Source organism: Ornithorhynchus anatinus, chromosome 5, assembly GCF_004115215.2.
Source record: "Ornithorhynchus anatinus isolate Pmale09 chromosome 5, mOrnAna1.pri.v4, whole genome shotgun sequence".
Lineage (NCBI taxonomy): Eukaryota > Metazoa > Chordata > Mammalia > Monotremata > Ornithorhynchidae > Ornithorhynchus > Ornithorhynchus anatinus.
Genome location: NC_041732.1, coordinates 39,720,826 through 39,745,495, shown reverse-complemented (window position 1 = coordinate 39,745,495; position 24,670 = coordinate 39,720,826). Strand labels below are relative to the sequence as shown.

The window sequence follows — 24,670 nt, the reverse complement described above, 5'->3', positions numbered from 1 at the left end:
GGGTGCTCTGATTTTATACGGTGCTTTTTCCCCCTCATTTAACATGCATGTTATAGGCATGAAATTATGGCAGTTTGATTCCAAATCCAAGGCTGGATTTGCAGTATTTATAATGATTTTCAGTGTTTGTAAAGCTCTTGGTGCACAACTTTTTGAGTGAAGGAGCACTATGAAGGGAAGAGGTTAGGAGACTTGGAATGTGTATGTGTGTGACTTGAGGGGGAGAAGGGGAGGGGAAGAGAAGGAGGAGAGTAGCGATTATGAATCACTATGATTTTGACACTTCAAAAATTTTGTCATGATTTTGTTGCATAAAACTGTAAAAAATGAAAGAACCAAAATCCAAGCAGAAACTTCACCAATCAAACAGCCCACTGGTCTCAGGAGAATGTAACAAATCTTAAAATCTTCCCTATTTCATTTCAGGGTGGTGGGATGGGCTGTGGCTCAGACACTGTGCGAGGCTGTGAGCCCAGTGTGTCTGGAATGGGGATCATATGCAGACTGGCTGGGGTGGCCCATGTGCTGGGTGTCAGTCTCAGGCCTCCTCCATGAGCACAAAACCAGCGAGTGAGTACAAAACCAGGTAGCGAGTGAGCGTATTGCGGGGCCTGGGTGTAACAGCTCTCTGCCATCATACTCATTAGATCGCCCCATCTGTAGTCCTGAATGGACTTTGTTTGGGGGGCTCCACTCTGCTCCTAATGGACTAAAGCCAGTCATTTGGCAAAAATCAGCTCAGTTGCTGCCTTTGTTCTTAAAGAGGCCAGGCTGAATGCGCCTGGGGACTAATATATTCTATTATGCCCCCAGAGGCTGGCCTCTGGGGAAGCACTTTCAATTAGAAGTGTTGGGGAGAAGACTGAGTTTCCCGCCCACCGCCTCCAGCCCCACATTCAGTCAAGAAACTCCCATCAAACCAGGGCCAGTGGGGGACTTGCTTTTCTTGGTCCCATCTACACAGCTATCACCTGAAACCGATGGAAACGATGCAAGGCAGAAAGGAACCTGAACTCCCTTGGTTCTGGAGCTGTTGGGCCCCAAGTGGTGAAGGTTGGCATGAGTCCAGAAGATGGAAGCGGGACTGGGGGCAGAAAGGAGGGACCTGCTTATTTGTAGGTAGATTGGGCAGTCTTGGACATAGAAGGAGAAGGTCAGTCAAGTGTTGATGCTGCCCTGACACACTTCCCCTGCTCCTCCCACACATTTTTGGGATCTCCCACCTCAGCTAATGTGTGGAGTGACCCTACTAGCCTTCTAACCGTCTCCCCCGCTTCCATTCCCACCTCAATCATCCCCTCTGAAGTTGGACTCTTCCAGCTAAGTTCCTCCCCCAAGGACCCTGGGTGGGAGAGGGCATTCGGGGTTTCCGTGCAGCCCACGGGTCTCATGTTCCGCGGCCAATCATCCCCAGAACAATGGAAATATTACATGTCACAGATAAGCCGAGGGAGTGAAAAGACTTGGGGAACGAGGGTCAGGTTCTCAAATGTTTAGCAGACCTTTTCAGCTCAGGAATAGGAATTTATATTCTCTGGGTTTCTCCCCAGTGCCTGGGTCAATGCACAAGGTCCCCCGTTCCCAGACTCCCCGCCCCCTAAGAGAGGAGGATTACTCTCTGGCAGGACCCAACAGGTAAGATCGAAGGGTAATTGCTCTCCCGCAAGAATTAACATTAGGTGGATTCAGCCAGTGCTATTAGAGGTTTGAGAATCTTTGAACCAGTTGCCGGTGGGAAGGATTGTTCTCTGTAGTACTCTAAATTCAGGAGACAGGCTCCTTCCTTTTTGGGGTGGCATTGAACTGGTCCCATTTGGATGAAGAGGAGGAGAGGAATCTGGAGAATGGACTATTAGGACCTTTCCAGAATCCCTCACATACTCATAGGCTGAATGATTGGAACTGGAAGCTGTAGGAGTCTTAGTATTTATCAAGCACCTTCTTTGTGCAAAACACTGTACAGAGTGCTGGGAAAAATGCAACTTTGTGAATCAGACCTGGTTCTTGGTCTTCAGGGACTCACAACTTAATGATATGAAGGGAAGTGGGGACTGGTGACAGATATATAAGGTAGTGAAGAAGCAGTGTGGCCTTGTGGAAAGAGAGTGGGCCTGGGAGTCAAAGGACCTGTTTTTTAATTCTGACTCAGCCATTTGCCTGCTGTGTGACTTTGGGAAAGTCTCTTAACTGCTCTGTACTTCAGTTTCATCATCTGGGAAATGGGGAATCACTCCGTTTCCACTCCTATTTAGACTGTGAGGCTCATGTGGGACAGGAACTGTGTCCAGCCTTACTATCTTGTATTTACCTTAGCTCACAGAAAAGTGCTTGGCACACAGTATCATTATTATTATTAGTGATGATGGTGTTCCTGAAGGAATCAGTCAGGCTGGCCTGCTCTCTGGCTCAGCCCCGGCATTTTAATCAGTTCTCCTAGTTAATGACCACCCAGGCAGGGCTACAAAATGCACTTTTCAAAGATGAAGAGAGAAGATCAGACCGTCATGGTGTTTGATGACATTTCTTTTGTCATTTCCCACCTTTCTTAGCTGGTTTTCAGATTCCATATTTCCTTTGATTTTGTCTTGATTTTTTCACCCAGAGTTCATTGTATAGCAATTTTGTTTTCCAGAGCATATTCACACCACTTATCTCACTTTCACCCGAATAGCATCCCTGTGAAGCAGAGAAAGGCAGGTATTACTTTCCCCATTTTACAGATGATGAAGAAACCAAGACATAGAGAGGGTCAGTGACTTGCCTGAGATCACCCAGCAGGCCAGTGGCAATGCAGAGACTTGAACCCAGGCCTGAAACAATGATGTGTGCTGTGGTGAAGTGTGTACTATATATACTGTGCACCCAAGTATGAACTGTCTCCCAGTACGATACTCCCTGTTGTTGGGCAGAGATTGTCTCTATCTGTTGCCGCATTGTACATTCCAAGTGCTTAGTATAGTGCTCTGCACATACGATTGAATGAATGAACTTTCCCAAGTGTTTAATATATTGCTCTGCATACAGTAAGCTCTCAATACAATCATTGATTGATCATGAGAAGAAAATGGAATTTGCTCAGAAAAAAGGATGAATAAGTAGACTCCCTGGACCAGAGACTCCAGAGAAATCATGAGACAAAGCTGGAGAAAGTGTTTAAAAAGAGAAGAATGGAGATGTCTCTTTATCACCAAAAAGGAATCCTGAAGGGAGAGGAAGGAATCAAAAATCCTGGGCAATAGGGCTGAATCAAATTCCAGTAGAGGCAAAACATTTCATCATTCAAGGATAATATTGTATTATCCTGTCAAGAATCCAACAATAAATAGCAATAAAATGAAGGAAATCATAGTACTAAAGATCATGTGGTAGTTTAAGAAGTGGTTGGCTATATACTTAGGGACTGAAATAGGTAGAAAACCTCTCACCCCAGAGGAGAGAAGGCTGAATTTGGAAGGGTTTCCTAGCTGAGGCACTCTACTTGGGAAGTTTTTATTTATGGAATTTGTGTGGCATATTAAGCAATTTGGTGGTCTAGATGGCAGTTTTTGGGAAAAAAAAAAGCCTGATGGACAAATTACGTCTTTTTTGGTTCATAGCTTTCTCCACAGTATTAAAAGGGATTTGATAAAGGGCAGCACTCCTGTGAATACAAATATTCAACAGGATCAAGTTATTATTATTATCACTATTATCAAATGTGGAGCTGTTGGTTGCCCACAGGAACCCACAGCATGTTTTTTGTTTGTTTGCTTTTATTTTTTATGCTATTTGTTAAGCATCTGCTATGTGCCAGGCACTGTACTAAGTGCTGGGGTAGATACAAGCAAATCGGGCTGGACACAGTCCATGAGGCCCACAGTTTTAATCCCCATTTTACAGATGAGGTAACTGAGGTACAGAGAAAGTGAAATGACTTACCCAAGGTCACAGCAGAAATGTGGCAGGGACAGGATTCGAACCCAGGTCCTTCTGACTCCCAGGCCTGTACTGGATTCACTAAGCCATGCTGTTTCTCTATGTAGTAAGACATCTGGCTGCTTCTGCCATTGAAGGTGGGAATATTGGAGGTACATTTATGCTCTTAAAAATGGGAGCAAACCACCAGGATGTTGCGGCAGGTTTACCTTTCTCCTTATCAAAGTACTTTCTTATTTTATTCCTAGGCAGCTATATTCTTTTTTACATACTTACATACTTTTTTTTGGATATTATTTATTTGTACACTTGATAATTTATTTGACTGTTCAATTCTGGTACATTGGCACTAGAGTTCTGTTAGATTCCTGGTAGATCTTTTCCCTCTAGACTGTAAGCTCCTGGTGGGCAGGTAACATGTCTCCCAACTCTGTTACACCGTAGGAGAAACAGTGTGGCTTAGTGAAAAGAGAGCAGGTCTGGGGGTCAGAGGACATGGATTCTAATCCTGGCTCCACCACCTATCAGCTCTGTGACCCTGGGCAAATTGCTTAACTTCTCTGTGCCTCAGTTTCCTCATCTGCAAAATGGGGATTCAATCCCTGTTCTCCCTTGTACTGAGACTGGGGGACCTGATTATCTTGTATCTATCCCAATGCTTAATATAATGCTTGGCACACAATAAGCACTTAATACCACAATTATTGTTACTATTATTCTCCCAAGTTCTTAGAACAGTGCTCTGCACATTGGAAGCACTCAGTAAATACCACTGATTGATTGACCGCTACTTCCTGTTCTATTCTTTTCCTTTTTCCTGCTCCCACTCTCCTCCATTAGACTATAAGCTCCTCAAGGGTAGGGAGTGTGTGTCTTGCTTCTGTGGTCTGTAACTGGCAATCATGGGTAAAGAGTGCAATTGTGCTTGGCTGTGTACAGCACGCCTGCCCTCCTTCTGCTCACTGCACTCTGTTTCCCAGACAGACCATGACTGGCAAGGATGAGGGTGGGTGTGTGGTACTGTATAAACCACTAATTCTATAGTAATAGCTAACCCCTTTACACGGTAAGCTCCTCCCTCAAAACGGTAAGCTCTTTGTGGGCAGGGAACGAGGCTACCAACTCTATTATATTGTGCTCTTCCAAGCGCTTAGTACAGTGCTCTACAACCAGTAAGCACTCAATAAATAATAATAATGATGGTATTTGTTAAGTGCTATTTGCCAAGCACTGTTCTAAGTGCTGGGGTAGATAAGAGCTAATCAGGTTGGACACTGTCCTTGTCCCTTATGGAACTCACACACTTAATTACCATTTTACAGATGAGGTAACTGAGGCACAGAGAAGTGAAGTGACTTGCCTCAGGACACACAGCAGACCAGTGGTGGCGCTGGAATTAGAACCCAGGTCCCTCTGACTCCCAGGCCCATACTCTATCCAGTAGGCCAAGTTGCTTGATTGGTTGATTATAATCTATTCCTCTGTGCATCAGTTGATTCTCGGTCTTGGATTCTCAGGACTGAGACCCATTCACCATGCCTAATGGGATTCACCAGCGTCACCCTCCCAAGCACTTACTACCCTGCTTTGGTTCAATAAATTCCACTGAATAAAGTATTAGAAGTGTCACAGACTATTGAGAAATTTGCTTACATAAGAGAAGACAGCTCTGTTCCACACTTTCCCTCTAAACACTTGATTGTGGTAAAGAATTGAAAGAAGAATATTGTTTCAGCACTTTAGATTCTGAGATTTACCTGCTCACTGTTAGCTGCTCTCAGCATTCACTACTGGGGCTAAGGCACCTCTCATTTAGCTAAGGGTATTTATTAGAACAAAGAAAAATGACTTTTTGAATCAGGCCAAAGAACCATCCAGCCTATTAGTTTACAGAAGTATATTTGAGACACTTGGAGAAACAATGATGTGTCATCTCATGTCCCTATTTTTCCCTCTAAAAGTTCATTATGGGCCTATTATCAGTTAATCAATTGATCAGTCCTATTGATTGAGCATTTACTGTGTGCAGAGAACTGTACTAAATGCTTGGGAGAAATACATTCTGTGTCCACAGTGACATTACAGTCTAGAGGGGGAGATAGTAACAGAAATTACGGATATGTTCATAATGCTGGGTAGCTGAGGGTGGGGTAAATAAAGGGTACAAATCCAAGTGCAATGGCAATGTGGAAGGGAGAGGGAATAGGGGAATTGAGGGCTTAGTGGGAAGGCTTCTTGAAGGAGATGTGATTTTAATCAGACTTTGAAGGTGAGGAGAATGATGGTCTGTCAGGTATAAAGCAGGAAGGAATTCCAGGCCAGAGACAGGATATGGGCAAGGAATTGGTGGTGAGACAGATGAGATTGATGTTCAGTGGCATTAGAGGAGTGAAGTGAGTGTGCAGGGTTGTAGAAGAAAATCAGTGAGATAAGGTAGGAGGGGACTAGGTGATTGAGTGCTTTAAAGTCAAGGGTAAAGAATTTCCGTTTGATATGGAGGTAATGGGCAACCACTGATGGTTCTGAGGAGTGGGGAAACATAGACTATTGAACATTATTGAACATTTAACAGTATTGAACATTAATTCATCAAAACCCTTCTTAAACCTACTATTTGCCTGACTTCCTGGAAGAGTAAATCTGCATTCTTGGTGGAAGGATTTGGGAAAACTGAATTCTAGACCTGGCATTGCTGTGTGTGTTCTTGGGTAAACCAATGATCCATTCTGCACTCTGATTTTCACCATCTATAGAATAATAGTACATCTCCTCATGTGTCTCTTCCCTTATTAAATGTATGTTGCCAGACACCACTGCCTCACCTTTTTATTTCTAGATTGTGAGCCATCCCAGGAACAGAGGCTGTGCCTAATTACCACCTGTGTATTTTCTCCCAGTGCTTAGTACAGTGCTCTGCACACAGTAAGCACTTAATAAGTACTATTACTCTTGTATCTCTTTGGGGCTGTCATGAAGATAAATAAGATATAGCATAATGCAAGCTATGCTCAGTTCCATCAGAACTTGTGGACTTATTATCCATTTGGGATGAAACCCAGCAGCAGAATTGGGGCAGAAGTATCAATATGACAGGTGGCTGGAAGAAAACCTTGTATGCAGGCATATGACATCAGACATGGGGCGAGTACCACAACATTAATCTCTTTTTACAGGATTCTACAAGATCACAACCTCCACATTTTAGAACTGGGGGTATTTTTATCATTATTGATCCCATGCCCATCCCTACATTAGTAAGACGCTTCAATCAGTAAGACATTCCATCCATTTGCACATTTGACAGCTCAGAGATTTGATGTACAGACTATCTCCCTCCCCTTCTGTCCCAGCTCCATTGCTTAACCCATTGAACTTTGATGCTCATTCATCATTTAGTACTTAAAATCACCTTATTCTTCTACTGACCAAATAGAGAACCAGTTAATCAATTTGTGGTATTTTTTGAGTACTTGAGAAAGTACCATAGCGCAGAGTTGGTAGATGTTATTCCCGCCCACAAGGAAGTAACAGTCTAGAGAGGGAGACAGATATTAAACTCGATTAGGAAGAAGGGACACAGTAGAGTATAGAATATTTACTTAAGTACTTTGGGGCTGGGGTGATATCAAAGGGCTTAAATAATAATTATACAGGGAGGGAAAATAATAATACCTGCGATCTTAGGGCTGTCCTCAACTCACTCTATGGAATATGTCTATCAACTTTGTAGTACTGTACTCTCCCAAGCACTTAATAAGAATAATAATAATTACTATTATATTTATTAAGCACTTACTATGTGCCAGGCACTGTTCTAAGTTCTGGGTAGATACAAGATAATCGGGTTGGACAAAGTCCCTCTTCCACAGAGGGCTCACAGTCTAAATCCCCATTATACAGATGAGGGAACTGAGGCACAGAGAAGTGAAGTGACTTGCCCTAGGTCACACAGCAGATAAATGGCGGAGCTGGAATTAGAACCCATGGCCTTCTTAATCCCAGGCCCTTGCTCTATCCACTAGACTACACTGCTTCTTTAGTAGAAATAACATTTGTGGTATTTGTTAAGCACTTACTATGTACCAGGCACTGTACCAAACGCTGGGATGGTTACAAGCAAATTGGGTAGGACACAGTCCCTTTCCCACATAGGGCTCTCAGTCTAAATCCCCATTATACGGATGAGGTAACTCAGACCCAAAGAAGTGAAATGACTTGTCCAAAATCACACGGCAGAAAAGTGGCTGAGATGGGATTAGACCTTTGACCTTCAGACTCCCAGGCCCATACTCTATCCACTATGCCATGCTGTGCTCTGCATATATACTATGCAAGTACTATGTATGTATCTTTAAATTATTCCTTTATATTACTGTCTGTCTCTTCCTCTAGGCTGTAAGCCTGTTGTGGGCAGGGAACGTGTTGTATTGTATTCTCCCAAGTGCTTAGTAGACTGTAAGCTTGTTGTGGGTAGGAAATGTGTCTGTTATATTGTTACATTGTGGTCTCCCAAGTGCTTAGTACAGTGCTCTGTACACAGTAAACACTCAATAAATATGATTGGCTAACTGACTGCTCCGGACACAGTAACTTCTCAGTAAATTCCATTAAATGATGATGTCTTACCAAGAGACAAGTTTAACTTCTTCACGACCTGGTTTCTCTGTTACATTGTCTCAGCTGCCTTGATTCCTTCTCACGTGAAGTCCTTAGCATCCAGCTGGTTGTATTAACTGACGTCCTAGCGGGATTTCTTGTGACACTGGCAGAGAGGGACTAGTTGAGTGAAAAGTGCATTTAAAAGGTGGTAAGAACAGAGTTGCTTCTTAATTATTTATAGCCTGTGTGCCCCATGAGGGAGAGGTGTCCAACTCAACTATCTTGGGTCTCCCTCAGTGCTGAGAACAATGCTTGACACATTGTAACTGCTTAACAAATACAATAAAAAAATTGTATCAAACAATCAATGGCATTTATTGAGTGCTTACTGTGTGCAGAGCACTGTACTAGGGTCCAGGAGAGTACAGTACAACAGAGATGGCAGACATGTTCCCTGCCCACAACGAGCTACATGATTTCATATCTGTGCTCTTTAAAAAGACCTCTGGAAGTGCCTGGGGTTTCCTGCCATAAAGGGGCTTGGTAAATGAGCAAAGGCTCTTTTCTTATTTTGGGAATGTGTCAGGGCCTCCTCACTGTTCCCAGTGAGAATTCAGGTGGATTTACGGACTCTGTGTCACTGGAGAATGTGCTGCGCCCCTTCCCAGAAGGACAGGATTTCCTAATCATCCACTATTTCCTCTTCCCATGACCCTCCATAAGCTGTTCCTCTCTCTTTGGCTCTCTCCCAAGAAGGCAGACCAAGGCACCTTTAATCAAAAGCTCCAATCCCTTTTATTCCTTGAAAGAATTACTGAGGCAGCTAAAACATTTTGGGGATAGGAGCAAGAGTTGCTGTTACCCCTACCATCCTCACGAATGTCATGCTGAAGAGAGTTATTTGGGGCCTGTCTCAGGGTGTGGTCTTTACTTTTTTTAATGACATTTGTTAAGTGATTACTATGTGCCAGGCTCTATACTAAACTCTGTGGTAGATGAAAGATAATCAGGTTGGACACAGACCCTGTTCCACATGAGGCTCACAGTCTTCATTTCCATTTTACAGATGAGATAACTGAGGTACAGACTTGCCCAAAGTGACACAGAAGACAAGTGGAGGAGCTAGGATTAGAACCCAGGTCATCTACCTCCCAGGCCCATGCTTTAATCACTAAGCTACACTATTCCACACCAGCTTCAGGCCTTGAAAATGCTTCCGTTGCCTGGCAAGAGCTGACAGCACTGCAGGAAAAGCATGAAAGGACACAGTGCATATCACACAACCACTGTTAAATGCTTACCACGTGCCAGCCACTGTACTAAGCATTGGGGTAAACACAGATACAAGATAGTCAACTAGGATACAGTCCCTGTTCCACATGGGGTTCACAATTTATGGTGGCAGGAGAACAGGTACTGGATCTCTGTTTTACAGGTGAGTGAAATTAAGTGACTTACCCAAAAGGCAGGCAAGGGATGGAGGAGGTATTAGAACTCTGGATATCTGACTCTCAGGCCCATGTTCTGTCCACTAGGCTATGCTGAATTTAAGTGGTGTTTAAGGAAGAATTGGATTTGCCTTTCAAAGAATTGGGGCCAGAGATGTGCCATGGCTTCACTTTCCTTAAGTGTATTTTTACAGTTGTCTCTGGTTCCACGTTCCTTGATTCTTCTAGCCCCTCCTGGGCTCCAGGAGGCTGGCCAGGCCCACAGAGGGAATGAGCTCCCAGAGCTTGGAGGGCAACACCCCAGCAATTGGAGGGCAGAGGGTTGAGGGCAGGTTGGGAGGGTGGACTGGAGGACTAGGATTTAGCTCCCACAGAGGAGATTGCGGCTAGAGGAGAGAAAATATGTCTCAGGCCATGTGTGATCCCTTCCCTCCTGCCCCATCCCTCCAAACCTTGTCCCAGCTTGGGTAAAGGGCCCCACGTGTGCGCATCCTCAGGCTGTCTGCCATAAAAGCAACACATCATAAAAATAATTGAGTGCAGCACTGAGGAGGGGGGCAGGAGGCGGAGCATATAGGAGTCTGGGCTCTGCAGAGGGAAGGGCAAAGCTTGGGGCCCAGACCTTCCTCCCCATCTCAGAGCTGCTAGGGTCTGGTCCTGGGCAAAGGCCTGGGAAGGAGGTTGGGCAGGGGACTGCAGCCCAGGGGACGTGGCTGAAAGCTATCTGGCTCCAGAGTCCTTAGGCAGAAGAGAGTGAAATGTTCCTCCCTGGCATGAAGGAATGGAGAGTTTACCTCCTAATCTCTAGCTTGGCAGAGAGAGAAAGGAACTATAGCTTCTCATTATAGTCAGTTATGTTCTTTCCTTTGCTCCCTTACCAATTTGAACATACGAGGAATGGAAAGTGTGAAAGAGAGAGAGAGCATGAGAGAGTAGGAGGGAGGGAGAGAAGAGAGAGAGAGAAAGGGAGAGAGACAGAGACTCTGCTTTTCTTTCAGTAGCTCCAATACTTCAGGAATTTAATGTCTGCAGAGTTCTGTGCTGGGCTGGTGGAGTTCTGAAGGATCTCTTGACTCACTGGGCACTAGGAGGAATGACACCACTTAAAGAAGGAAGACCCATGTACCCTCAAGATGGACAAAGAAAGTTAGATAGTGTACATTGGATTTTCTGGTCATTTTAGGGGATGGATTGACAGAGGGTGGTAAACAATAATAACTGTGATATTTGTTAAGCACTTATTATGTGCCAAGCACTGTACTTAGCACTGTACTAAGCACTAGAGTAGAGTATGTGCAGACCAGACATAGTTCCCATCCTATATGGACTCTCAGTAGAAGGGAGAGCAGGTACTTAATCCCTGTTTTATGGAGGAGAAAACTGAGGTACAGAGAAGTGAAGTACTAAGAAGTGGAGTAGATAGAGTATGTGCAGACCAGACATAGTTCCCGTTCTATATGGACTCTCAGTAGAAGGGAAAGTGGGTACTTAATCCCTGTTTTATGGAGGAGGAACTGAGGTACAGAGAAGTGAAGTGACTTGTCCAAAGTCACACAGCAGTTAAGTGGCAGAGCCGGGAATAGAACCCAGGTCCTCACACTCCCAGGTCTATGCTCATTCCACTGGGCCACATTGTTTCTTGGTCCTGTTTGGTGGCAGGAAGAGGCTTAATTCTCTGTCATTTGTTCCTGCAGGCAGTTACAATGTGGGTTATGGTCAGGTGGATGTGGACTGAGACACTGGGTCTTTCCCTTTGGGCTTTGTCCCTGAGAATAAACCTGGGGCAGGAGTTCATTTATCTGCAGGGCTGACGGGATGGTCCCTAGAGGGAGGTGGCGGACCCTGGCTACCAGAATACACAAGTAGGCCTTCTTTCTCTTTGTCTCTGAGACAATTGCTCCCCTATCTTAGTCTCTAAGGCCTATCCCTAAACCAATGGGAGTATGTGGTGACCGAACTGGAGGGAAGAGACAGTCCGGACAATAGTAAAAAAAGTTTAGCTAAGCGGCCAAGAAGACCTAACCAGAAAGAAGCTGGGGATCATTCAGATGGTTCCTCTTAGATTTAAGAGAACCATCTTCATTTACACTTACCCCTTAAAATGATGAAGGGTGTGGCTAGGCTATTAGGTATTGACCATCGGTGTTCACAGATTTAGAAACTCATCAAATCCCCAAACCAGCAGAAGCAAACAGGTAGGTTTAGGAGCTTTGGCCCCTTTCTGCCAATAAAAGTTCAGCTCAAGTGTTATTTAAAGGGAGAAAATTTAGTTTTGGATGAGGGGGAAGGACTAGAGTCAGAGGAAAACAACCACAAACCAAAGAGCATTTCCCTACAAATTACCCCTGAATTAAGGAAGACACAGATTCAGTGAACTCCCCTCAGTCTTCCCCCACTCCCTCCACTTTCCTCCCTCCCCCAGCTCCTCCCTGTGGGGAATACACGCCTTGGGCTCCAGTGTTAGAGCATTAGCAATTGTTTCAGGATTAACCTGTTGACTCCCATGGTCTTTACTGCAGTTTGGAGGGCTAGGAAACTATCCATAGGCACCCCATACCTGCTCAGCTGAGTCAGAGCCCGGTGCTATTGTGGGTGATATCTCTTTAAGAAAGTCTTGCTCCTTCACAAATACCATAGTTTTATTTGGAATCCATCCACCTAGAAATTAGGTCTGCGGGGTCCAGAACAGGCTTCCCAGAAGCATTCTGCCGTTTTTGCAAACGAGTAAACGGGCAGGCAGAGCTCCTAGCTCCTGCCTCACATTTTAGAGGGTCCGTAGGCTATTTGCCATTCTGGGTAGCATCACTCCACTCTAATACCACCCTACTGCCCACAATGAAACCTTTGCAGGGAGCCCTCCATCCTTCTTTAGACCTCAAAATGTGTTCAAAGTGGAATCAAAGTGAACTTTGTGAGTCTTTTCTGCACCTCAGAACCTTTGCGATAGAGTTTCCCTTATTCTCTGTCTCTGTCTCTTTGTGTCTGTCTGTCTCTTTCTGGACTCCTTCAACTTAATTCCTGTTAGCTCAGGAAAATACTCTAGCGGTTCAAGAAAAAACAAAAAACTCTGCATGCAACCAGCAGGCTTGAAATGAAGGGGACACTTCGAGTTTCATTTGCAGCCAGCTAGGTAACAGTTCTGACTGCTCTCCAGAGTTCATCTCTTTGAAACTTTCTCCAATTAATATTGGACCGTTTTCAAAATTGTTTCCGCTTTTGTGGGTCTGTTGTTTTCTTCTTTGTGTTTTTGGACCAAGCCTGATTTTAACATGTGTGTCTGAGTGACTGACTCAGTATTTATACAAGTAATGCCGATAAGTGAACATGTGTTTTCAATGTTTTGGCTTCATATAAAAAAATTCTCTAAATTGTGATCATTTTGTAAGAGCAGTATGAAATCCAGAACTTATTCTTGTGAACACAAAGATAATATTTCTGACAACTAAGAGACTCTATCCTCCTGGTGTTCGGGATTGTTTGGAGGCCACCACACACACACACACACACACACACGCACACACACCCCTCCCCCCCCTTGTTTTTCTAGATATGACAGGGAAAGAAAAAGGCTTCTTTTTAAAAACAACAAGGATTTCCAATCAAAACCCTTTCGGTAGGCTCAGGGATACAGCTGCAGAAACCAGAACTTGTGTTGAGGAGTTGCGGTCTGGTCGTTGACCTGCCTGTTGAATTAGCAGCAGGAAAAACCTCACCTCCACCCCACCCCTCCCCACAAACCATTAGCTCTAAGCAGTTCTAGCTTTGAACCGGACCTCCGGACCACGAAACTGGGGAGTTGAACTACCAGTTTGTAACTGGTTGGTGCTCTAACCTTCAAAGAGAGAGCGAGAGAAAAAGGGGGCCTCGGCTACATCTTGGGTTTGCCAGAACCACTACGGTCCTCTCCGTCTCTCCTGGCAAAGACCCAGCTAATTATAGCCTTAAACATTTTCTTTCTCTCTTTCTTTTCGGTTTGGTTTTAAGGGGTGTTGACCTGTATTTAGCTCTACTCAACGGAGCCCTCTCGCCAGGGAAACGATTGGCTAATTGCGCCTGTGACTGACGTTGGTAAATGAGTGTAGCAAAGGGCAGCTGGGAGCTGATTGGCTGAGGGGGGATGGGGAGGGGGGAATTGAGAAGCCTCTCTCCGACGAGAGCACCGGGCACTCTCGATCCCGCAGCCTCCGGAGTAGGTACTGCACATCCCCAGGCCAGGGAAGATCGGGTGGTGTCCGGCCGTCCCCCTATCCCGCAACGACCAGTTTGAAAAATCCCAAGTTTTTGTTTTTTTTTTTTCCGGGCAGCCAAGTTGAGGACTAGGCAGAAGCTTCCCGGACAGGGTGGGACTTTTTTGGGGAGGGGGTGGGGGGAGAATGCTTTTTCGCTCTTAGACACTCCCGGAGACAGCCTCAAACTTTGTCCGGCCCCGAGGCCAGCGGGGAGAGAGGCGAGCCCAGCACCAAGTCCACCCCACCCCGGTGATGAGGATGGGCAGTGCAGGTCGAGTGCCGGGCCACCGTTGGCAGGCCGTGTGGGCGCTGGTGGCCTGCTTCGCGGCCGGACTCTTGGCCAGCGGCCTGGCCAGCGAGTACGACTATGTGAGCTTCCAGTCGGACATCGGGTCCTATCAGAGTGGGCGATTCTACACCAAGCCCCCTCAATGCGTGGACATCCCGGCGGACTTGCGGCTGTGCCACAACGTGGGCTACAAGAAGATGGTCCTGCCTAATCTGCTGGAGCACGAGACCATGGCCGAGGTGAAGCAGCAGGCCAGCAGCTGGGTCCCTCTCCTCAACAAGAACTGCCACATTGGCACCCAGGTCTTCCTCTGCTCCCTCTTTGCCCCCGTGTGCCTGGACCGACCCATCTACCCGTGCCGCTGGCTCTGCGAGGCCGTGCGGGACTCCTGCGAGCCCGTCATGCAGTTCTTTGGCTTCTACTGGCCGGAGATGCTCAAGTGTGACAAGTTCCCCGAGGGAGACGTCTGCATCGCCATGACCCCCCCCCAACGCCACCGAGGCCTCCAAGCCTCAAGGTAAGACCGGCCCCTGGCCCCTGGCCGTCGAACCCACGGCCTACCGCTGTCCTGGAATGCCCTGCCTCCTCACATCCGCCAAACTAACTCTCTTCCCCTCTTCGAAGCCCTACTGAGAGCTCACCTCCTCCAGGAGGTCTTCCCAGACTGAGCCCCCCTTTCCCTCTGCTCCCCTCCCCATCCCCCCTTCTGATCTTACCCCCTTCCCCTCCCCACAGCACTTGTGTCTATTTGCATATATTTATTACTCTATTTATTTTGTTAATGATGTGTAGATATCTATGATTCTATTTATCTCGATGACATCTACGCCGGACTACTTGTTTTGTTTTGTTCTGTTTTGCTTTGCTGTCTCCCCCCGTTTAGACTGTGAGCCTGTTATTGGGCAGAGATTGTCTCAGTTTCCGAATTGTACATTCCAAGCGCTCAGTACAGTGCTCTGCACATAGTAAGCGCTCAATAAATACGATTGAATGAATGAATGAGTGCCTCACCGCCCTCTCCTGGGGGAGGTAGTGGTGGTGGGGGGAAGGTCAAAAGTCCCTAAAACCAGGGGCTAGGACTGTCACCCTTCTGCTCGCCGCCCTTGCAAAAGGGAGCAACCAGGCTTTGCCTTGTTGGAGGATTTGAAAGTCCGTGCCATCGTTCGTGCTGGCTAGCGGCTGGTTAATGCTCCTTCCTCGTTCTTCTCCTCCTCCTCCTCCTCCTCCAGTGCTACCCTAGCCCACTCTCTCTCTCTCGGGCCCTTAAGGTGGTTTTCCCCAGCCCCAGGTGCCCAGGATCCTCTCCAGGACCCACGCGGGCTTTCTTCTGGATGGAACCAAGTTGGCAATCTGGAATTCGAAGGGCGAGGTCTTCTCGCCCTCGTCGTCGCCAATAAGGGACTGAAGTCTCCCGAAGCCGTGAAAGAGAGGTCGGGGTTCTCAGCTTCAGAACCAAAAGTCGGGCAGGGCCAGGGAGTGTCTGTGCATGTGGGTTGGGAGAATACTGGAAGCTGCTTTGTTTATTTTCGCAGATACAGGGAGGTGGGTTGGAACTCGGCGCTTAGTCATTTAATAGAGTAGCCCCGGGACAGCGTTCGGACTGGCTGTAAATGCATTTAGAAACCTTTGGGACTTTCTTTTTTTTTCTTCTTTTCTTTCGCTCACGCTCCCCTTTCCTCTCTCACCGCCCCCCGCCCTCTCTGCCTCTAAGAAAGAGCCCTGGGGACCAATGTTTTACTGGAAGACGAAAATCCCCACCCATTTTCACCGGTTGTGCCCCTCCTCCCCCACCACATTTTTTGGGGGGGAGGGGGGCAATTCAAGGGAGGGAAAGCAATGCAATATGTCCACTGTCTCGACTAGGGTGTGGATTAGTCCTACGAACTCCGGACTGGTTAAGTCCAGGGCTGCTGAGAACAGATGTGTGGCTGGCCCCTCAGAATTTGCAGACCCTAAAAAGCACTACAGGAAAAGCATTTTAAAAGACACAGAATCGCACACACGGAGGCGTGAGGGCCCCTGGATTTTAGGGGTTGGGTGTGGAGGGGAACCATAACTTAATTACACTTTTTTTCCCCTTAATGGGATTTAAGAGAGCCAGTGTTAGTGACGGTAGTGATGTTCTGCGAAACCAGAGCAGGGGCTGGAGGGAAGGACGACGAAGTTCAGTGAAGAGGGCATGGGGCAGCCCCTCTGTACCCCTCCCCCCCACCCTCTCCACCCCCTTTTCTTCACAGGGCTAACCTGAAGGGAAATCCAGACCTTCGCCAGAGCGGAGCAATTACCTTGAGCAAACAAAGCGCTTTATGTTCTGCTGGTGGAACCATCCCCTTCAGCCGAACAGGCTTTTTCCTCTGCAGGGATTAGTCCCCCCTCGCCTTGCCCTGTGCGGGTCTTCCGTCAATTGCCCCTCTTTTGGGCAGGAAGGGGACCCCATTATCTGGGATTTACGGAAAACCGCCCTGGTTGTGGAGTGGGGAGAGGGGATCAGCCACTGCAGAAACAGCTGCAAAGGGGAATTTAGAGGGAAAGAGGGGGAAAAAAAGATGCCTTTATGGTGCCTTTTGCTCCGGAGTACTGCTGCCACAAATTAACATGTGGTAGCAATCCGTTGACTGTTGTTGCGCCCCTTATGTATCTCTGCCTCCTCCCATCCTTGCCTGACTCAGGTAAGGGAGACGGCTAATTTGCCAGAAGAGGCCTTTTGGGAGACATTTTCCCAACTGACCACAGTCCCGGCAGGGGCAGCGCCAATCCCTTCAAGCAAAGTCCCTTCAAGCAGCTAAGATCCGTGGCAGGTTTGAGCCAAAGCGGGCATGTGAATGGGCTTAGTGACATTGTGATCAGCTCCGGGGAAGCAGGGAGCCTCCTTCATCTCTAATGAAACCCTGCAGTTAGTGGCAGAAGAGGTGCCTCGCCTAAGATGCGAGCATAGCACCTGCGAAGTGATCACTAATCAAATCTCCACTCACCTCGTAGAAGGCAGAGAAATAACCTCAGCCACCCAGTTTATGATCTCACAGCCTTCCAATCTCACCAGGTTGGACACTGCCCTAGCTTTGTTCCGACCCTGAATTCGGGAGTTTGGGCTGACCCATGTTTCCACTTGAACTTGAATATGTTGAATAAGCCAGGGCTGATGATCAAGCTGCTCTCTGTCAGGCCTGCTGGAGAGCCAGCTCTGCATTTTCAGAGAAAATCCATCTCAAGTCTTTTAGATACGTAGCTTGAAAATTCCTCTCCCTCCCAAAGTTTTTAAACAGCTTTTGTCGACTGGAGCTTTAAAAATGGGCACATCTTGGTTTGGTTTTATTTATTTTTATAGGTTTTGAGCATATTTTGAACATCCGGAATGATTTTTCACAAGTGCTATGCATAGTCGCCATCCTCCCAGTGTTCCTGGGGCTCTTTCTCCTCTGCTTTGTGTAGTTAGCCAGAAGAGACCGTGTGTGAGTGAGTGAATGAGTGTGTGTGTGGAGGGGGGGGGCAAGGGGCAGCCCCATAAGCCCGCATGTCCTTTTTTAAAAAACAGATGCAGTTGTCGAAGTTCTGCCTTTTAAAACTTCTCTCTCCCTTTCCTGGGACTGCAATGTCAAGGTGGTGGGTGATGAGCTCGGACATTTAAAGAGACTTTCTTTTCCTGTCTCTTAAAAAGTGAAAGCTCTTAACTGATCTTCCTGAGTTTCGGATGTACAAGGCTTGACTTCTTGTTCACTTGAGTCCTGACCCCGCTGTCTAACTTCCCTTCCCCCCACCTTCTCTAACCTGGAAATTTTAATAAAAATGAAGCCTTTCAGTTTCTTTTTTCTCCCTTAATTTTTTTTATTAGTACCTTAAAATCGGGATTTGGTTCCGCTTCTCAGATGGATGACCTGCTGAATTCCTTCTGCCTCCCCAGCCCGCAGGGCCCCAAGGACACATCAGGAGAGTCACAGATTAATATTGCATTACACATTCCTTCTTCTCCCCCTGGACTAAAGCTGCTCCAGAGACGTCCATAAGGAAACAGTCAAAAGGGGGAAAAGCGAGGCTGAAAACACACAGAGGTCTCCTACAAACTAACTAGCCTAAGAAGCAATAAACTGACCTTCAAGGTCCAAGCTTAGTTAGAAACGGTAAGGAAATTACTCTGCCCTGACTTCTAAATGCTGGTGTTGGGTTTGCAGCCTTCTAGGCAGAGCAGAGAAGTTGAGTTTAGCTAGAGGGGATCCAATATCCTGGAAGGCCTGGCTCTGTACTTTCAGATTAGATTCTTGTGACATTACAATGTGTTGGCTTCTGGCTGTTCACCTAAAACCTCAAGGGAAAATAAAGAACACTCCTCCTCTCCCTATGGGGATTTAGAGTAATAACAGCGCTTTAGACCATGGTGATGTTGACCCTGACAGATTCCCCAGTAGGGATGCCCTCTGCCCGTCACTTCTCCCATTGGTATAGAGCCAGGAAGCAAAAAGTAACTACTTGTCACTGGCTTCTTTGATAGTATCTTGTCTTGTATCATTCTGTCGAGCCGTCTCTGACCCATAGCGATGCCATGGATGCATCTGTCCCATAGTGCCCGACCTCCATCTGCAGTCATTCTGGTAGTGCATCCATAGAGTTTTCTTCAAATCAATTCACCAGTCCTGATGTATAATGAACTTCCATGAGTTGAAAGGTTGATTTCTACAGCCTGATGGAAAACTGTGTGCTTCTGTCCTTTTGAAATACTGATTCTTGTTCTGGCAAGATGCCTGGTCATTCACCAGACTTGGACATGTTTTTGAGTGTGTGTTCCTGAGAGCAAGCAAAATGTGTGTGCATGCGTGTGTATGTGTTGTGTGTAAACCCTACTCTAGAATACACTACTCACTGGAGTTTACTGTGAACCATCTCTACTTGTCTGGGCTAGGATCATGTAGAGAACAAGGATGAGATTACGTGGTATCAGGCAAGCACTTTTGCTGACGTGGTGCTGGGACTCGCTAGGCAGGGGATGGAGGTACTGAATGGGAATTATGCTCTCTTTGCATTTGTACTCTGTTGCTGCACAATTTCTCACGTTCACTGCGATCCCAGCTCTGAGTTTGGGATGTCTTTTTGTGATCTATTTGGAATAACCGCTGTTCTTAACATCATCCTAGAGAATTGATCATAGCAACGTTCCTCTTCCTCTTTTTGAAGTTTGCCACCAACCTGCCCCCAACCTAGACTCTCTAAGTCCCAAGTGGCTATACAATTGCCCACCAATGGGTATGAGTCAGAACGATATGAGATGTAATAATAATAATTATGGCACTTAAGTGCTTACTATGTATCAAGCACTGTTCTAAGCACTGCGGTAGATACAAGTTAATCAGGTTGGACACCATCCCTGTCCACATAGGGCTCACACTCTTAATTCCTATTTTACCGATGAGGTAACTGAGGTGCAGAGAAGTGAAGTGACTTGCCCAAAGTCACACAGCAGACACAAGACAGAGCCGGGATTAGAACCCAGGACCTTCTGACTCCCAGGCCTGTGCTCTATCCACTAAGCCACACTGCTTTTATCGCAGTCTTCATGAATGGTAGAGGGTCCATGTTTTGTTTCTTCCATAATTGTTCTGTGTATTGGCCAATGGGTGCCCTTCTCATCCCTGGACTCCCACCACCAGAGGGACAATCCCCTCTTCTTGCCCTCTCTCTGCTGCAGATCCTAACATCGAGGGGCCCAGTCTAGTTCAGGCCCGGAAGTTCACCCTAACAGTCCTTAGCACTTCCCCAGCACTCCTCATCTTCAAAGCACTTTGCAAGCACTCACTAATTAAAGTACGATCTCTCCCCCCACCAATTTCTGCTCTTCCATTTGGCAGCTCTTCCCCTTTGCTGCTGCCCACCCCCGACTCCCACTTCCTTCCTGCTCTGTCAGAGACCCTCAATGTAAACCTTGCCCTTTAAGGGGTTGGGCTGTATGGGATTGGGGTTGGGGTTGGGGAATTGCCATTGGATTCTTTTCAGTCAAGCCTGGGTTTGGTGCAACCTTTGGATGCTGGGTTTGGTTCACTAGGCTTGACCACTGAGATGGGGCTCGAGGTGGCCAGAGAAATAGGAAAAGAATCCTAAGAGACTAAATAAAACTAAACTAATTGCAGTTAGACAAAGCCCCTACTGTGGAAACAATACTGACATTTGTGGAAACAATACTGACTCCAACTAACAAGTGAGAAGCAGCATGGGCTAATGGAAAGAGCACGAATCTAGGAATCAGAGGACCTGGGTTCTATTACCAGCTTTGCCCCTTGCCTGCTGTGTGACCTTGTACAAGACACTTCACTTCTCTGTGCCTCAGTTCCCTCAGCTTCAAAATGGGGATTCAGTACCTTCTCCCTCCTACTTAGGCTGTGACCCCTGTGTGGGACCTGGTTATCTTGTAGCTATCCTCAGCGCTTAGTGGAGTGCTTGACACACAGTGTGTCACAGTTATTATTGAGGCAAACCTTTTGCTTCCTTTGATTCTTTAGAAACCCCAGTGGTTATCCATCTCTCGCTGTATCAAGAAGATCCTTACCATTGGCATTAAGTCCCTGCACCAGTTCTTTCTTTCTAACCTATCCTCTCTCTTCACCTCCCACTCCTTGCTCTCACTCTCTGGCCCTGCCACACACAAATACTTTCCTACTAAGTGTATCTTGCTCTCGATTCTCCCACTTCTGATCCCTAGCTCATTCCCCTGCTAATCTTCCAGACCACAACTCTCCCCAACTTCTTTAAGCCTCTTCTTGAAATCCCACCTCCTCCGGATGCCTTCCCTGATTAAATAGCACCCACCTTTAGGACTTGATTACTTTAATCTTCCCCTCAGCACTTTTTGCTTATTTATTTTTTAATGGTATTAAGCACTTACTATATACCAGGCACTGTACTAAGAGCTGGGATAGATACAAGGTAGACCATGGGCCTGGAAGTCAGAAGGACTTGGGTTCTAATCCAGGCTCTGCCACTTGTCTGCTGTGTGACCTTGAGCAAGTCACTTCACTTCTCTGTGCCTCAATCACCTCATCTGTAATATGGGGATAAAGACTGTGAGCCACATGTGAGATATGGACTGTGTCTGCCTGATTACTTTATATCTACCCCAGGGCTTAGTAGAGTGTGTGGCACAAAGTAAGCGCCTAACAAATGGCATTTAAAAAAAAAAAGATCTAGTTGACCACAGTCCCTGTCCCAAGTAGGGCTCACAGTCTTAATCCCCATTTTGCATATGAGGTAACTGAGGCAAAGAGAAGTTAAATGACTTGCCCAAGGTCACATAGCAGCAAAGTGGCAGAGGTGGGATTAGAACCCAGGTCCTCGGATTCCCAGATCAGGGATCTTGTCACTAGGCCATGCTGCTTTTCATACACTTGTATTCATGAATAGATATATACTATATACTTTTAATCATGAATAGATATATACTGTATATTTTTACTCTGTTCATTCAGTAATTTGAACATTTCATCCTGATGTGCTTGTATTGTTTCCAGTCATACCCTTGTTCTTCCTCCAATTATCCCTATCTTTCTATCTCTTCCTCTTTCTCTCCCATTTGTTTATGTACTTCTTGGGGCTGGTGATAGTATATCTGGCCATTCTTTTACTCTCCTAAGCACTTAATACAGTGCCTAGCACTCAGGAGGTACTCAGTGCCACTGATTGATTTTTCCCTCCTTTCCTGCAGTGCTAATTTAGATGGTGTTTGGATGGACCAGTTAATCTCTAGCCTATAGCTGAGGAGAGTTCCCTCAGCCTCAGACCCTTAGGAAGGCTTCTTTCAAGCCTATCCCTAACCAACAGTACCCACTGTCTTCTTCCAAAGACCCAAGTCCTCCAGATAATAATAATAATGATGTTGGTATTTGTTAAGCACTTACTATGTGCAGAGCACTGTTCTAAGTGCAGGGGTAGATACAGGGTAATCAGGTTGTCCCACGTGGGGCTCACAGTGTTAATCCCTATTGTACAGATGAGGTAACTGAGGCACAGAGAAGTTAAGTGACTTGCCCACAGTCACACAGCCGACAAGTTGGCAGAGCTGGGATTCCAACCCATGACCTCTGACTCCCAATCCCGGGCTCTTTCCACTGAGCTACGCAGATGATAGGGGACTCCATCGGGGGCTTCGGTGTCTGACCTGTTCTCTTCTCCTGCAGGCACTGCAGTCTGTCCTCCATGTGACAACGAGATGAAATCCGAAGCCATCATAGAACACCTCTGTGCGAGTGAATTTGGTAAGGACGTGTTCAGCTGGCTTCCGGTTAACCTCCTAGGTTACTTGAGCCGGGGCTCCCTTTTTACAGTCCTCTAGCCTGTAAGAATGTGTCTGTTTATTGTATATCGTACTGTCCTAAGTGCTTAATATGGTGCTCTGCATACAGTAAGCACTCAATAAATACAATCGACTGACTTCTAATGTAGAGCAGGACGGGGATTCTTTTGGCATGGGCAGGGGTACAGGCAGGGCCTCCTCTGATTCAGATCACCCTTAATACTAATAGTAATAATAATAATAAAAATTATTGTATTTAAGGGTCAGACACTGTACTAAGTACTGGGGTAGTTACAAACAAAGTGGGTTGGACATATTCCCTGCCCCATGTGGGGCTCGCGGTCTCAAACTCATTTTAGAGATGAGGTAACTGAGACACAGAAAAGTGAAGTGATTTGCCCAAGGTCCCACAGCAGAGAGGTGGCAGTGCCAGGATTAGAACCTATGGTCTTCTGACTCGCTGGCCTGTGTTCTATTCACTACATTATGCTGCTTCAAGCCTTTCTCCAGAATGGCCATCGGGCAGGCTTGCTGATGGGGCAGGAGGTGCCGTGGTGTAGGGGTCACCAATTTTTTTCTCACCAGGCACCCAGGGACAGGGCAGTTCAGCATAGCATCTGTCTTCTTCACTCAGTCAATCAATCAGTGGTATTTACTGATCACTTAATCTGGGCAGAGCACTGAACTAAGCATTAGAAAGAGTACAACAGACTTGGTAGGCATGTTCCCTGCCCACAAAGAGCTAACAGTCTAGAGGGGGAGTCAGATAATAATATACATAAATGATACAGTTATTTAAATTCTATGGGATTGAGGGTGGGGTGAATACCACTTGTCTGAAGGGTACAGATCCAAGTACAACCTCTTGGTAACTTTCTGGAAGCTACAGACTTAGCATCCCTCTCACTTCATTCTTGAGAGACCGGTTGGTAATTCCAAGGTCTTCCCACCTGTGCATTCTTTCCCAACAATTAATACAGTGGACCCAGTTAGCACTTAATACTTACTAGTACTGTTACTCTTACCACTATCATCATTTTTAATAATGACGATAATGGTAATAATAATGTGTTGTATTTATTAAGCGCTTACTCTGTCAAGCACCGAATTAAGCCCTGGGGTAGATAGGGGTAGATCATCCATGTGATCCCACATGGGGCTCACAGTCTGAGTAGGGGAGAGTACAGTTATTGAACTCCCATTTTATAGATGAGGTAACTGAGGCACAGAGACCTTAACTGACTTGCCCAGGATCACAGAGCTCACAAGTGGCAGAGTTGGGATTAGGACCCAGATCCTCTGACTCCCAGGCCTGTGCTCTATCCACTAGACCAAACTGCCTCTCCCTACTATTAGCAGCGTGGCGCAGTGGAAAGAGCATGGGCTTTGGAGTCAGGGCTCATGAGTTCGAATCCCAGCTCTGCCACTTGTCAGCTGTGTGACTGTGGGCGTCACTTAACTTCTCTGTGCCTCAGTTCCCTCATCTGTAAAATGGGGATGAAGACTGGGAGCCCTACGTGGGACAACCTGCTTCCCCTGTGTTTACCCCAGCACTTAGAACAGTGCTCTGCACATAGTAAGCGCTTAACAAATACCAACATTATTATTACTATTATTATTATTATTACTATTATTACTACTATTATTACTACTGCTATTACTATTAATACTACTATTGCTACTATTATTAACATTACTACTACAGCTACCATTACTAATAATAATGACAGTATTTCTTAAGCACTTACTAGGAACCAAGCACTGTTCTAAGCACTGGGGTAGATTCACGGTAATAACAGTGATAATGATGGCGTTTGTTAAGCACTTACTATGTGCAAAGCACTGTTCTAAGTACTGGGGTAGATACAAGGTGATCCGGTTGTCCCACGTGGGGCTCACAGTCTTAATCCCCATTTTACAG

At 46.3% G+C, this 24,670-nt stretch overlaps 1 protein-coding gene across 1 annotated transcript in view; it reads left to right on the top strand.

Moving 5' to 3' along the window:
- The first annotated feature begins 14,104 nt into the window (after window positions 1-14,104).
- SFRP1 (secreted frizzled related protein 1) overlaps window positions 14,105-24,670 on the top strand; it is a 54,143-nt gene continuing 43,577 nt past the window's right edge. Inside the window, 3 exon segments of the mRNA XM_029065917.2 lie at window positions 14,105-14,962; window positions 14,964-14,997; window positions 22,634-22,711. Coding sequence (XP_028921750.1) covers window positions 14,444-14,962; window positions 14,964-14,997; window positions 22,634-22,711 — 631 coding nt within the window. The 5' untranslated portion in view covers window positions 14,105-14,443.